A 15,793-nucleotide genomic window follows, 5' to 3' on the forward strand; every position below is an offset into this window, starting at 1 on the left:
CTCCACTTATAAATCTGAGTGTATCCTTTCACAGACTACGTGTAGTTTTTACTATAGGGTTTTGCTACATTTCATAAAAAGGAAAATACAGACAGGAGAAGTACAGGTAGAAGACGTGGAGCACAATAGTCCATCACGTGTATGTTGGGGAATAAGTATCATGAGGACTTTCTCAGTGCCTAAGGCTTCAAAGACTAAGAGTGGTAAAGATACAAAAAGTGCAAAAAGTCAAAAGAAATACCTTTCCTCAGTGGGAGAGATGACACGATTCAACATGAGTAGAATGATTAAGAAGGAGGGTTTATTGGACTCAATTACCCATATGATGGTTCATCTAGCTCTCAATGAATTTTAAGCATTTGCTTAAAAATGATTTCACATTAATTTTATTTCTTTTGGAAAGCCCCCATGTGTAATTTATTGGTAGTATCTCTGAAGAATTGAATTATTGATGATGTTTGGCTGATGTTTCAGATGATGGAGGAGCCGGAAGACTGCTACAAGTGAAGGCATGTGTATAGTCTCAAAATGTCAGGATGGTACGGACACTGAAACAGAAAATAAAAGATACTAATTGTTTTCATGTTTAGAGAATATACACTCTTCCATATGAGAGTACAAGGAGCACTCGATTTGTCTCTTTGAAAAGCTATCTTTGTTTCCTGCTGTTTCATTCCCATCTGTAATGCACTCAAGTCAAGTAAAACGTCATCTCATCTTTTCCTGTTGTGTTTTCTCCAACCTGAAGCTCTATTTTATCCTGAACATGACTGCCATTTAGGCTTCATTATGTATTAGGTTTTCAAAATATAATTTTTGAGATCCCACATGCCTTGTATAATAAGGAATACAAAATAACAATGTGTAATAATATGTAATAAGTTCATGCTATTTGTCACATACTATATAGATGATTTTCATGTATTTTATCATTTAAACCTCTACTTAAACAACGTTAGGAGGCAGTTTCTAATATTATTTCCATTTTAGAGATTGTAGATACTGAGACTTGGAGAGACTTGTAACTTTCTTTAGATCACACATCTAGTGTGGGATCCTGGGACTTAAACCCAAATACAAAGTTGCACAAATTACAAGATGATAGGTAATGTGCCTAAAGGTTCTGATAGTGTAATAAAGTTAAGACCATGTTGAAAGTTTAATAGAGCTTTGATAAAGAAATGTTTAAGGAGACTTAGAAGTAGAAAAAAAAAGAATTGATTTGTACTGGGTGAGACTTTATTCTTGGAAAGATCAGAAATGTTACATTTTACTGGAACTAATGTCCTTTCCAAAAACCATCTTCTGATGGGTAAATACTTTAGAAAAAGGTGGTCTTTGTATTTTGAAAAAATTATATATATGTGTATGTGTGTATATATATATAATATATATGAAAAATGTATGTAGATAATTTAGAAAGTAAAGGACAGTATAAAGAAGAAAGTAAAGATAACCTGTAACCCCACAACCCAGAAATTATCAGTGTTAATATTTTCTTGAGTTTTGATCAACTTTTTCTAAGCATATGCAAGTTTTTATTGTTCTTATTGAAAACTTGGAACCATATTGTATATATGTTTGTTTTCTCTACTCTATAGCCTAAAATTACATTAGGATAATTTCCCAATTTAATGAAATCATTTCTTTTTAAATGGATTCATTGATTTCTAGTACATGTTTGGAATTTATTTAACTATCCCCTTAACGTTAAACTTTTGGGATGTTTCCAGTTTTTGATATTATAGATAATAGATGAACATGCTTAAACATATGTACATTTGCATATCTCATAATTTCTGTAGAATATATTCTCAGAAATGGCATTGCTGGGACATAGGATCTAAGTTTTATTTTTTTGTTTTGTTTTTTAAGGTTTCTGATACAAATGACCAAACTGCTTTCTAGAAAGGATGTAATCTGGTACTGTTTGGATGCAAGTTTCTTTTCTTCCTCAATAATATTTATCAGACTAAGTGCCTAGTATGTGTTATGTGTATGGGTGCTAAAGAAATATTGTTTAAAATTGAAAACCTCTTGAGAAGAAGTGTGAAGTTGCAGAAAAAGCAGGGACTATGGAACAAGAAGGGGAGAGTTAGGTAAAACTGCCTATTATTAATTGTGCCCCATATATAAATGCAAATGATAAAATTCTTCTTTTTAGGTGGTTGTAAAAGTTAAACGTTAGAGGTAGAAAATGGAACTGGCTTGTTTTCCTAAGCTTTGAAGAACATGTAAGATTTAAAGATTTAAAATAGCATTATGTACCTTCCTCTGCAATAATTTTTATTTGTGAAAAATTCTTTGTAAATGGAAAAAAGGAATAACAATAATAGCATTTTAATGAGGAAAGTAATATCTGTATAGAAAATAATGCCTATATAGCTCCACCAGCTCCCATAATGAGTTTTTGGGATGTCTTGAATGTAATTTAAATTTATAGCTATTAATAGTCAACTGTTTTAGGTGGCCAGGCAGGGGCTGCAGTAACTGCATGTTATAATATGACTGTGTGTCTCATTCTTTTTCCTTGCAAAGGTGAGAGTTCTCTTGTAAAGAAGGCAGAGGGCTCTGATCATTCAGATTTGCTGTGACCAACATAATTTGGCTTCAACAAAACGGGCAATGCAAAGCATTTAGCTTCTCACAATGTGATCTTAAGTGTTCTACATGCGAAGATTTAACTGGGAATGGAAAACCAAGGCACTGCATCCTTGTCTTTCTCTCATCCTTCTACCTTTTTTTCTCTGTTAGTCAAACCGCACCATAAAAAGAAACTTAAAGTCTACCTCTTTCCTGAGCGAAGCAGGTCAAATCCTTCATTTATTTTTTCAAAGGGTAAAACATGGGTTATTAATGGATCCAGTGGAAACTTCTTAGCCATAAAATCAGCCACAAGTTTGGGGACAGAATCTTTGCTTTTAAAGCCTGAAAAGGAAGTGACATCAATGTTAGATTCAGCCAGATTTGAGGAGAATTGGAGAGGAGACTTTCCACATAGGATTTAAATGAAAGTTTATGAAATGTCCACAGACTGCCGTTACTGAGGTTAAGAAGAGATGGTGTGTTTCAATATCCTTTTGCAGTGGCTTGACTTTTTAAAACAATCTCCCCAAACAAACTAAGGTCCTTGGTTATTAGTTCTCTCATAGAGAAATTATAGTACAGATGGTTATTCTCAAAGTGAAGAAGAAAATTTAACAATTGTCTAAATTTGGGCAGTGAGTGCAGACATAAATTATCGCTATGGATTTTCTGGATCCTCCTAGGTGTTTCAAGTGCACTGTGCAGTCACGAGTACCAAACGATGATGCTGAAAGAGCCTTGTTAGTTTATGGGGACTCCATTAAAGTCTATCTTGGGACTTTCTGTGTGCATTAGTTCCCCATCTAGTTGATTTGGAGCCTATAGATACAAAGGAATTTTAGTTTATTTTAAAACTACATTGCATTTTATTTTTTAAAATTAATTAATTAATTAATTTTGGCTGTGTTGGGTCTTTGTTGCTGCGCGCGGGCTTTCTCTAGTTGGCGGCGAGCGGGGGCTACTCTTCGCTGCGGTGCGCGGGCTTCTCATTGCGGTGGCTTCTCTTGTTGCAGAGCACGGGCTCTAGGCATGCAGGCTTCAGTAGTTGTGGCATGCGGGCTCAGTTGTGGCTCGCAGGCTCTAGAGCACAGGCTCAGTAGTTGTGGTGCACGGGCTTAGTTGCTCCGCGGTATGTGGGACCTTCCTGGACCAGGGATCAAACCCATGTCCCCTGCATTGGCAGGTGGATTATTAACCACTGCACCACCAGGGAAGTCCCTACATTGCATTTTAAAACCTGGCCTTGTCCCTTGTAAAAAGGAAGAAATCCTGATATTAGTAAGAATTTGGCCTTAAGCCTAACTACGTACCACCAAAAACAGCTCCTTTCCAGGTACGTCCAGTCAACAGCAACATGGGGTTCATAGAGAGATTTTGGGCACTAGGAGGTAGTCCTACAATGACGCTTACGCCATATGCTTCTTGACAGCACAACAAGGCAGCCATCTGGAATAAAATTAATATGTAGCATCATTAAAGTGGATTTTCTGGTAGTCCCAACTTATGATACATGGTATCATGTAATATGGATCTAGCTAAATTGTGAGTGTGTGGCGGGAAGATTATGCCTTTTTCTTCATTCCCCATTATTTCCTAAAGCCACTAGGTGTGGCTTTAGAAAATGCCCAGAAAATATTTTTGAATGAGACAATAGATGAATGAATTTGTATGTATGTATGTACTTAAGTCTTCTTTAGAAAATAATAAAGAGGCAAATATCATTACATATATATAATCTGATTCTGATTCCTCAAATAAAGGTAATGTTTATTATCACATGACCCCGGGGCAATCTGAGTTAGTTAACTCATTCTTCATTTACTTATTAAGTAGATATTCTGAACTCAGTACTTTGAACCAGGTATTTTGATGGTGAACCAGATACAAGGTCAATTACATCATCAACATTTCTCTCTTTCCCACTTCACAGTCTCCGTTTTTAATGGATCCCATTTCTACTGCCCATTTCTAGTGGATGCTTTTTTCCTAATTTATGTACTTTATTTTTTGCCAGTTTTGTTGAAGTATGATTGACAAATAAAAATTGTTTATTTTTAGGTTGTACAACATGATTTTTTAGGGTGAACAATGTGATTATTTAATATACATATGCCATGTGAAATGATTACCACAATCAAGTTAATTCACATTCATCACCTCACATAGCTACTAACTTTTTTTGTAGTGAGAACATCTGAGATCTACTCTCTTAGCAAATTTGAAGTATACAATACAGTAGTATTAACTATATTAACCATGCTGTACATGGAAGTCTCCAGAACTTATAACTAAAAGTTTGTACTCTTTGACATCTACCCATTATTCTTTCCCCACTCCTCCAGACCCTGGCAACCACTGTCCTACTCAGTGGTTCTAAGAATTTGACTTTTTTAGTTTCCACATGTAACAGAGGTCATATAATATTTGTCTTTCTGCGTCTGCCTTATTTCACTTTGCATAATGTCCTGCTGGTTATTCCATGTTGTTGCAAATGGCAGGACTTCTTTTTTATGGCTGAATAATACTCATTCATATGAATTAATACTATATATATTATATATGCATCACAATTTCTTTATCCATTCATCCATCAATGGACATTTAGGTTGTTTCCATATCTTGGCTGTTATGAATAATGCTGCAATGAACATGGGGGTGCAGATAGTGAGTTCTGTGTTCTTTGGATATATACCCAGAAGTGGGATTGCTGGATCATATGGTAGTTCGATCTTAAATTTTTGGAGGAACCTTTATACTGCTTTTCATAATGGCTGTACCAATTTTACATTCCCACCAACAGTGCACAAAATTCCCTTTTCTCCACACCATCTCCAACACTTGTCATTGCTTGTCTTTTGATAATGGCCACTCTAACAGGTATGAGGTAATGTCTCTTTGTGGCTCTGATTTGCATTTCCCTGGTGATTAATGATGTTGAGCACCTTTCCATATAGTTGTTGGCCTAAAATGGGCATGTTTTAAATGGGCTTTTAACTCCTGTGTGACTTTACTTTAAACTACACCTATTACTCTGGAACTTGAAAAGAAAGCCTTTCCCCTCCAGTCAGGTTTTTAAGCAGGTTTGCAGTAAGAAAGTTGTTTAGGATCCCCCCCGAAATGTATTATAATCAGTCCTTTGATTTTGGAGTATGACATTTGGAAGACCAGAGAACTTTAGAACATGTGGCTATCAGATATTTAAAACAGTCCAATTCCACAAGAGAAAATGGAGGGAAAACCATAGAAAAAATGGCATAAGGAGAAAGGCTAGAGCCTTGGAAAAAGTTGGATTGTATTGGAACTTCAGTCATCTATGGCACATTGTCCCAGGTCAAGGCTGCAAAGAGCTTTACTCTTTAGGTGCTGCTTCCTACTACCGACACTGCTGGGACTTACTGGAGAACCTTAAAAGGGGGCTCTTTTTTGTTGGTCTCTGGGGGTTTTTTCATTAGGATTCTAGAGAATTCTGGTTAGGTGAAATGTAGCTAGGGATGTGTTCTCTGTTGCAATTGATAACTGTAATTATTTGAAAGTAATATCATGTATATCTTAAAGATGACGTAAGTGCTGCAAGATTGCAAACAGTACTGTATGTTGATGACACCAGCTGACATTTATTAAGAGCTTGCTACTGACAGGTGGCACGTGCTAAGTATTTTACATGTTTATCTCACTTAATCCAGAAACAACACTATGAAATAGTATCACTTAAATTTTTTTGGTGGAAAAACCTGTTGACTTTTTAAAGTATTCAGTTCAACACACAGATTTGGATGCATATTACGTACTAGGCACTTGGCTGCCTGCTGTGGTAAAACAGGGCATATTTTCTGTTAATAAAATGATATGGAGCCTAAAGTTGTTCATTTTTTTTTTTTTTGGCCAAAATATGATATCCATTAAAACCTATAAAAATGGTCAAACCATTTTTTGTTAAGAATGTGGGGGAAAAAATCAAACTTGCCAACTTGAAAACAGAATTTATATTCTTTATATTGACTTGAGTTTGAATTTTTTTGAACTAAAAATTAAAATAAAAAACTCTTTTCTGTCTCTAAAAAGGAAATAATCCTTGTGACAGTTATACTTAACTGATGGAAGAATGAGATTCCTCATAATAATAATTAAGCAATTCAGGTAACAAATAGGAGATGGAAAATTGCCATCGTTTAAAAAGTGTTCTTTATATATAATGTTTATATTCTGCTGCATAAAAGTCGACTCTAGAATGCAGAAGCTGACATCTCAAGGCATTTCAGGGTACATACCATGGTGTCAAAACGACCGATGACTTCAAATGAAAAATCCACACCTCCACCACTCATTTCCTTCAGCACCTCCTCGATGGGTTTCTCATAGTCCCGGGGGTTGATGCACTCAGTGGCGCCCACCTCTTTGGCCTTTACAAACTTGTCTTTGTTGATGTCCACTGCAATGATCCGGGCTGCTCCAGCTGCTTTACAGCCTATGATAACAGACAGACCAACTCCTCCGAGGCCAAACACGGCACAGGTGGAGCCCTGGGTGACCTGTGTTTTCAGAAAATGCAAAAACAGATAAAGTAATGATGATTACAAAGAGCCTAAATTGTATAAAGTGCCATGCATTTCCCTTGTCAGGAGCTACTCAAATATGTCCATCTGTTGTCAAAACTTCTTTTGGCTTCAGCTGCTTCATGTTTAAAATGAAGGGGTTGAATTAGATCAGTGGTTCTCAAGTTTTGCTGGACACTAGACTCACCTTGGGAGCTTTGAAAAAAATCTCAACACCCAGGTCACAGCCCATAAGCAATTAAATCAGACTCTGCAGGTAAGACCAAGTCTCCAGGTGACTCCAGTGGGAAACCCAAGCTGGGAGCCAGTGGACTGGATGATCTTTGAGCTCTAAATGCTAGTGACCCCCTCTTAAAGAGAATCTGTTGATAGCCAGCTTCAGTCCATCACACATACAGAAACACAATTTTGGGGAAATTAAATAATAAGTAGAAGAGAGGAGATTGAAAAAAAATAATCCAATTGAACCCTCAATAATTAACTCCTTGGTTCATTAACTTTCAATAGTCATGACCAGTATAATGAGGGCAGAAATTAGCTGTGAAGCATAGAAGAGTTATCCTCAGCTTAAAGCAAAGTTAACAGCAGGGGAAATTTAACAGATAATTTTAAGATAATACTGCTTGGGACCAGTGTGCTCTGAGTGGGTCTTTATGTCCGCTTTCTAAAATACACTAATGAAGAATAATGCAATGAAAAGCTAGTCTATAATAATGGATGAAATTCTTCATCACACGTGCCCTTGGCTTCTGCTCTATGTAGGTTTAGTTGGACCACCTGCTCAGATGATGCAATTGCACAAGGGACTTAGTGCTAGGCTTGCAGAAATTTGGAAAACACGTGCTCTCAGTTGTTTAACTTGCCTAAGGAACTGTTTAATAAACCTAGTCTGCTATAGTTAGCCTTCAGTGTGGGTGAAGTGTTCCTCCTGTCCCAAGTAAACATTCTGTGCGATACACCACTTTTTTACTTAGAAAAACATGAGGCTTGTGATTGTGATTTAAAAGTACTGGTAATTATGTATTATGGTTTATGATTCAGCAGGAGTTTTGAGAAGGAGGCTAGTCACAGCTGTCATATTAACCAGTCGTGAGATTTTTGGCAAATAACTTTATGTCTCTGGACCTCAGTTTCATAAAATGAAAGGATACTACTAGATTTCCAACCTTTTGGGAAGAGGAGCCTTTAAAGAATTTCTCCTTAAAATCTACCAGTTCTGAAGTGTGTGTGTGTGTGTGTGTGTGTGTGTGTGTGTGTGTGTGTGTGTGTGTGTGTATTCGTGGCAGGGGTGGAGGTATAGCAGTGGAATAAATGCTTCATGCATCATTGAAACTTCATTGCTTTCCTCATAGAGATCCATAGAGTGGGTATGTTGGCGACCCTCAGTTTGGAAGTATATCGGGATATCAGGTAAGGCTTTGAAATCTACTGTTGATCCTAATTCTGGGAGTAGAAGATCCATGGACTAGATACTCCTCAAAGGCAACCCCTTCATTTCATTTACTTTTCCTGACTCAGAACGTACTGGAAACTGCTGTGTATGGCTCACGTTGGTGCTAACTACAAAATGAATGACAAAATGAGCTCCCAGCTCTAAAATTTAGTAATCCCATAAAAAAACACATATAGAAGAATAATTATTGAAAACATCTTTACTTTCTCTTAGTTAATTATCAACAGCTTTTCATTTGTGATAAACAGATAAATTTTCTAGGATGTACTCTCAATTCCTTCTGAGGGCATTTTCTACTTATAATCAACACCCTCAATTCTATGGAGCATGTCAATGTTAATTATGGTGGTGGAGGGAGAAGCTACCAGTAAATCTGTGTAGAATGATCTCTGATTCCTGTGAGAAACTGCTGTCCTTTTAGCTCCTGACAGTCTGAGTGTAGCTGGTTTTATCACCCGTTGTAATTCTTACCTTGGCAACTTTGACTGCAGAGCCATAACCAGTAGAAAATCCACAGCCAATGAGGCAGACTTTCTCCAGCGGTGAGTCTGCATCAATCTTGGCCACTGACATCTCATCCACCACTGTGTACTGGGTGAAGGTGCTGGTGCCGATGAACTGGTAGATGGGCTTCCCTCTGCAGGTGAACCTGCTGGTACCATCCATAAGGGTCCCCTGAGGCTTGGTCACACTGGTCAATGCAACACATAGGCACATGAGGGTATGAGACAGGAGTATAACCGATGTGCACATTCCTTGGCTGCGTAAGGAGAGTATCAGAAACTTACTTGTTTTTCAGGCAGAAATTGCCTTCCGGGTGTTTACAAACACTGCACTTTCCACACTGGGGAACAAAGAGTGGGATGACTTTATCACCTGGGGAAGGGGATAAAACAAATTCTTCTTCAGTTTCTACCCAGGAATTAATAGAGATAGAGCTTAAAGCTTACACGTATGTATTAGAGGCACTTGACTTGGAAAAGGGTCCCGTCAGCACTATGTCTTGGTCATTGCCTGCCAGCATCGTTACCAGTTTGGGTTTATATATGCCTGAAGAAGCCCAAAGAAGATGTAAATGTGGAAAACAGCATGGATTTTTAGAAGTGGTTCCACTGTGTTGATAGTTACCTTTTATTGTGTGCCCTTTCTCTTGGGGATTTTATATGTATCATCTCATTTAATCCTTAATAATTACAACAAATATTCTCACTGTAAGTGTAAATATAAATTTAAGTTGTGAGCAGGCTGCCATAGTTCCACTAGATGATCCAGTATTTTGTAATAGTTTGGGATACAATAACAATGAGAATCTCAACAACTATTTCTTGGCTTTTCAAAGTGATTATGCTTATCTCTACTATGAAATGAGTTCTTTTTTTTAAAAAAATTCTTTTTTAAAGAAAACAAACAAAACTAGGACACATAAGAATTTAAGAAATGCCTTTGAAAACCTCAACCCTCAATAATAAGTTAGACACTTTCTTTTAGGATAAGAACTGACTTTCCAATGTTTGTAGCTGATAATTTGTGAATAGTTCATTTTTACTGCTGTGGTAGAGGGAGCAGGGGTGAAAAGTAGAGGTGTCATTTATTATTAATAGATTTCTAACTAAAGGAAGTACTGAGAGCTGAAACTCAAACCAGACAACTTATTTTATTATTTTCTGTTCACAGGTCAATTAAGTATTTGGTAAGCAGGGAGGTCAAATCTACTGGCTAAAGTGATTTTTTTAGAATTAAAAATATTTATTTTTAATCATCTATACTATTTATCCAAAAGACTCAGAAAGATAATATTTAATAGATAAACTTTATATGAGATGATAACATGGAAATGTTCTGTTTATTTACAGTTTACCTCTAAAAATATTTATCTGTATTAATACACAATAATATTAGGATACAATAAATATTAAAGAAAAATAGTACTTGGTAACCAGTCACATATAATCATGGTTAAAGGTAACAAAACAGATATTGTTTATGGCAGGATGCCTTCTGCTAGTTCTCTTTCATTTCCTGCCAACTAGTCTGTTTCATTCATTCCGTGTTCAGGATAGAAGGCCATATTGGAAGGGGAAATTAGTGAATGGGCTCCACTTCCCACCTGAGAAGAGATAATGTTGATTCAGTCATGGCCTCACAATCCCCATTGTGTGAAGTCAGCACAGAACAGGTTCCATACACTGATCTAGAGGATCAGGACACAGACATGTTTTTTCCCTTGTCTCATTTGTAGTTTTCTTTGGACCTGATAGAAGACACTGCTTAGCAACACTAAAATGGGAATTAATTCATTTTGAACCCCACCCGGGCAGGCACTGGGTCTTTTTTGATCCTTATATATTCCCAGGATCTAACATAGTGGCTTACATCTAGTAGGTCCTCCAGAAATGCTTGCTGAAGGAGAGAATACAGGAGTGCATGGACGCATACATGCCTGAGACAGGCAGGGAGGGAGGAAAGGAGGAGACCTCCTGTCAAGTCCTAGCTCAGCCGTGAGCAACTTCTTTCATCTCTTATTACTTCAGTGTCATCATCCAGGCTGGATTATCTTGGGGTCCTGAACCAAAGCACATTCCCCAACTGTGAATTCTGTACCTGGTTTTACTGTAGTCACCCCTTCTCCAATGCTCTCCACAATGCCGGCTGCCTCATGGCCTATGATCGCAGGAAGAGGTGTGACCAAACATCCATTAATCGCATGGTCATCTGAGCGACAGACTCCTGTGGCCACCATCTACAGGGTAAAGGGAGGATGATTAGATTCAGAAAAGATTATGACCCTCACTCAGATGGACTTAACATACCCAGTTTCCTGAATTTGCGCTAAAGAGTTTTCACGGGTTTTACCGATCATTCCTGCTCTTCCCAAATACAGATTCAATCTATACCCAAGATTATTCAGCCTAAAACCCTCTTCTACTTTCCTTTCATGCATTAAACAATTTGGAATTATCTGTGAAATAATTGTTTCTGAAATATTTAAGTCATATACTATACAAGGAGGCAATCTTTTGTATAGAAGTAGGAAATGCAGATTAGCACCAAGAAAATAGTTACTTAAATGCTACCATCTAATGCTAATTGATTTAAAATCTGGATATATATTCCTTTGCACTTATTTTTCTGTATTAACATATAAATTCTTTTTTATTTTACTAGGTTTATACTGTATATACTCTTTGGTCTCTTTTTTAAAAATTTAACAATTTATACTTACAACTTTCCTTGGCAACAAATGTAATTCCACTGTCTGGATAACCATATGAAAAGTGCCTCTTAATGGATTTTGGTTATTTTCATTGCTACTCTCTGAAATTTTTAAACCTAAGATTAAATAGAAATGGAAGAAAGGTTTACCTTAATACGAACTTCATAGGCCTTAGGGGGTGCAACCTCCACCTCCTCAATGGAAAATGGTTTTTTAAGCTCCCATAGCACAGCTGCTTTGCATTTTATTACCTGAAAATTGAACAGAAAGATGATACCAGTTTTTCCCCACCCTTGAAGTCAGGGATTGTGTCTTTCACCTTTTTACGTGCAACGTCTAGCCCCATGTCTAGAACCTAACATTGTTCCACAGAAATGAAAACCTTTGATTTGCAAAAAGAATAATAGTACCTCTTTATAAAAATGTGTAAAGCAATACCACAAGGAAAGAAACAATTAACTATAGTGAGACATTGAGATAAAATGGAATATATTCTTTTATGAAGAAAGAACACCATGGGTTTTTTTTTTTCTCTATGGATTGTTTATTGCTTCTATTTCCTAATGCGGTCCTGAAATTGGTTGTTTACCCAAAACTGTTGGCTCGTACGTGAAGTTCTAAATCACTGTCACTTTGCCGACAGATTCAGTGTTCTGTTCACATGATACTGATTTCTCCCTTGCTCAGTTCTCCACTTAAGCCAGAATGATCTGACTTTATGATTCCAGTTATGGACTTGCCTCCCTGCCTAGGGTTTCTCTCTATATATTTGCCTGTTCCTTTGATTTTCTCTCTACACTTGTTCTATGTGCTATTTGTTTGCATCACTTATTTGAAAGTTAGCTTTGGCAGCTTTGTTTTGTTATATAATTTATGTATAGGAATTTCTTCCAGATTACACTTGAGCCCAAAATTATAGAGGTTAAAACTCTACACACACAACACACAGACGCGCGCGTATATTTAAAAATGGGACAACTGTGTATTTGACTTTCTAGCTAGCATAGCTTACTTACAGGTGTTCTTACAAATAAAAGTTGAACACATTTTTAGTGCTTGGGAATGTAGTATAAGACTCGTGTTCATTTTTGCAAAGCTTGTTAGTTGACAGTTTTTTCTAGAGAGAATTAACATATTGCAAATATGATAAAAATTCAATTGAAACTTATCTGATAATTTATTTTCATTATTTGTATGCCAAATCCTTCTGCTTTGCAAAGTGTTTGTCATGGTCAGTTCCACAATAAATGTAAGAGTACTTGGAAATAATACACTAATGGTAGATAGGTGTTGATTATTGGGTGCCAATGATGTAGCAGGCACAAGTGGCTGTGCTGGGTGAGTTATTGGTACATGTTTGACTTTTAAACTTCACAGGGCAGTATTATTGAATTATTAGTCCTATTTTACAGATGAAAAGATTGAGGCTCAACTGACTTAGTAATTGACTAAACACTTTTCCCAGAATCACAAAGCTGGGTGTCCAAAGAATTAACATCATTTTATCTTTTCACTACTTGATGGTAGTAAAAGATTAACAAAAGATTAGAGGTTAGATAGCAATAACAACAATAATAGCAGTGACTAATATTTATTAAATTATTTCTATGTACCAGGCACTATTTTCAATGCTTTCCAGTATGAAAAAATTTAATATGAATTTATTAAATTCTCACAACCACCTTATGAAAGTAGGTATTATTATTGTTGCCATTTAGCATTTGAAGAACATACAATACAGGAAGGGTAAACATAAATGAAGCGTTATCATAATAGCTAAAAGTTATTGATGTTGTACCTGAGGAGTGAGGATTGATTGCCTATAATTTATAATTATCATTAATACATTTGGTTTATCCTTTCGATCTCTGAACTCTTTCAAGCCGAGTTTTGGAAAATTTAATTTTTCTTTTTCTTTACTATTCTTCATTTGAAATGTAATATGCCACTGTAAATGCTAATCAGTAATGGATGAAAATAAAGTTAGAATAAGAAAACTGACAATTGGTTACCCATAAGATTTCCAACCAATCTTATTGATACAGGCCTTTTGTATGTCACACAGGGTGTGTAGAAACCTCAGAATCTTTCAGTTGAGTCATCATAGCAGGATATTATATTGTGCAATCAACTCCTAACACAGCAAACCTATTGGAAACAGTTACACAGGCTTTTGCCCTGAAGAAGTTAAACAACATGAATTGATTGTATTGAATAACCACATGTATTTCTCTGCACCTGTAAGCACATTGAACAAATAAACATGAATCTGTGGAGGACTTAGAACCGAATATCTCTGTTCCCAGTGCTAATAAGTGGTTCAAACTATATCAGTATTAACTTTTTTTTTTTAATCACATTGACTTTTACATGAAGAATATGTCATTCTATAGCAGTGGTCCCCAACATTTTGGCACCAGGGACTGGTTTTGCGGAAGAAAATTTTTCCACGGACCAGGGGGTGGGGGAAGGGGGATGGTTTAGGGGGTAATTTGAGCGATGGGGAGCAGCAGATGAAGCTTCACTGGCTGGCCTGCCTTTCACCTCCTGCTGTGAGGCCAGGTTTCTAAGCAGCCCAGGGGTTGGGGACAACTCTTCTATAGGATTTCTATGGAGATTTCCTGAATTGTCCCATGGTAGGACCCTTTTAAATAAGAATTTGCATGTTGATGTTGGTTTGTTTAGTCTTGATGGTTCTAATGCTTTGAGATCAATAAAAGTTTTGTCACACTTAACTTTCCTGTATTCATAAAAAGAATATGATTATAAAGAATAGCATTCATATTATGGTATTTAACATAAAGATAACTTCTTGATAAAAACATTTCATTTCTAACTTTAGATTTGAAAATTACTCATGATTGGATGTACTACTTCACATTTATTTAATATATGAAATACAGACTGTAATAGGTATAATGCTATACATTTTGTTAAAGATATTTAGGTATTGCCCATCTCAATTGTAGTTTAATATACCTTGTATATTGAAGCATATATTCTATGTTGTATTTCAGTATATATTATTTCTAATTTATATATGAATTTTAAGTTATTCATTAAATACTGTATCTCTTTGTGTATTATATTAATTAGAATATAATTCCAAAAGTAAAAAAAAAAAAATTGCCTTACTTTTCCTGCTGTACTCATGTTTCTGCTTTCTCTGCAGGCCAGGAGACGTGAATTCTTACAGACTCTTCCCTGCTTAAGTATGTACAACAGATATATTGCACAGATTATTGTTTGCTTGGATAATGCCCAATTCTACACATGTGATCTGGGATCTTTAAGCCCCGCCCATCAGCTTATTTTTGACCAAGTCAAATCAGAAAGAACAGGGCACTCAAACACTGACTTTGTTTGCAATATGCTAATTTCAGATAACATCTTGATTTCATCAGGTTAAATATTTCCCTAGATATATCTTTTTCCTGGTTTACGTATTTCTCCTCTCTCAATCCCACACAGGGTGTTCAGAGTTCTGTTTTCCCTTTGTGTGAACTTAGCTCCAACTTCTAATCCACGTAATGCAGTTAGCAAGGAGGAGGAGTAAGAAAGCAGCACGAATGCCTTAGAACAGAGAGAGTTACAAGCCTGAGGAATGTGTTTGCTTCAGCACTCTCCTCTTCTTCACAGCAGAGAAGTCAGACACCAGTCAGTGACAGCAGAGGTGCTCACTGTTTCTGGCATTTTTGCTCCACTCAATACCAATTAGCACTGGCTGGGTACTTCCCTGTTCCAGACACTCAGCTGGGTGCCGTGGGGTGACAATGATGGATAAGAGATGGCCTCTACCCGTGCCAGGAGGCATTATGAGGCAGTGGTTATAGCATGACCTTGGATTTGAGCAGACCCTATCCTTACTAGCTGTGTGAACTTGGTCTTGTTATTTAACTGTCCTTGGCCTTAGTTTCCTTATCTGTAAAATGAGGATGAATAGTAGTGCCACCTGAAAAGGTTGTTTGATGGACAAATGAGTTAATC

The 15,793-nt window shown here is 36.6% G+C and overlaps 1 protein-coding gene across 1 annotated transcript; it reads right to left on the reverse strand.

Annotated features, from left to right (window-relative positions):
- Positions 1 to 280: 280 nt before the first annotated feature.
- Positions 281 to 15,002, reverse strand: ADH1C (alcohol dehydrogenase 1C (class I), gamma polypeptide). The gene is made up of 9 exons (XM_059066904.2): positions 14,942 to 15,002; positions 11,956 to 12,057; positions 11,194 to 11,332; positions 9,381 to 9,468; positions 9,064 to 9,283; positions 6,855 to 7,115; positions 3,897 to 4,032; positions 2,790 to 2,928; positions 281 to 548 (listed from the first exon to the last, which is right to left on the reverse strand). Exons 1-9 carry the CDS (start codon positions 14,957 to 14,959, stop codon positions 524 to 526), a joined length of 1,128 nt encoding a protein of 375 aa, XP_058922887.1. The 5' UTR covers positions 14,960 to 15,002; the 3' UTR covers positions 281 to 523.
- Positions 15,003 to 15,793: the final 791 nt, after the last annotated feature.

This window comes from Kogia breviceps, chromosome 6, assembly GCF_026419965.1.
Source record: "Kogia breviceps isolate mKogBre1 chromosome 6, mKogBre1 haplotype 1, whole genome shotgun sequence".
Lineage (NCBI taxonomy): Eukaryota > Metazoa > Chordata > Mammalia > Artiodactyla > Physeteridae > Kogia > Kogia breviceps.

Excerpts from the sequence above, each read along its gene's own strand:
- ADH1C (XM_059066904.2), bottom strand. Across the intron at positions 4,033-6,854 it reads TCGGTCGTTTTGACACCATG|ATGGCTGCCTTGTTGTGCTG; the intron begins GTATGTACCCTG and ends ATTTTATTCCAG. Across the intron at positions 549-2,789 it reads CTGCTTCGCTCAGGAAAGAG|TGTCCGTACCATCCTGACAT; the intron begins GTAGACTTTAAG and ends TTTCTGTTTCAG.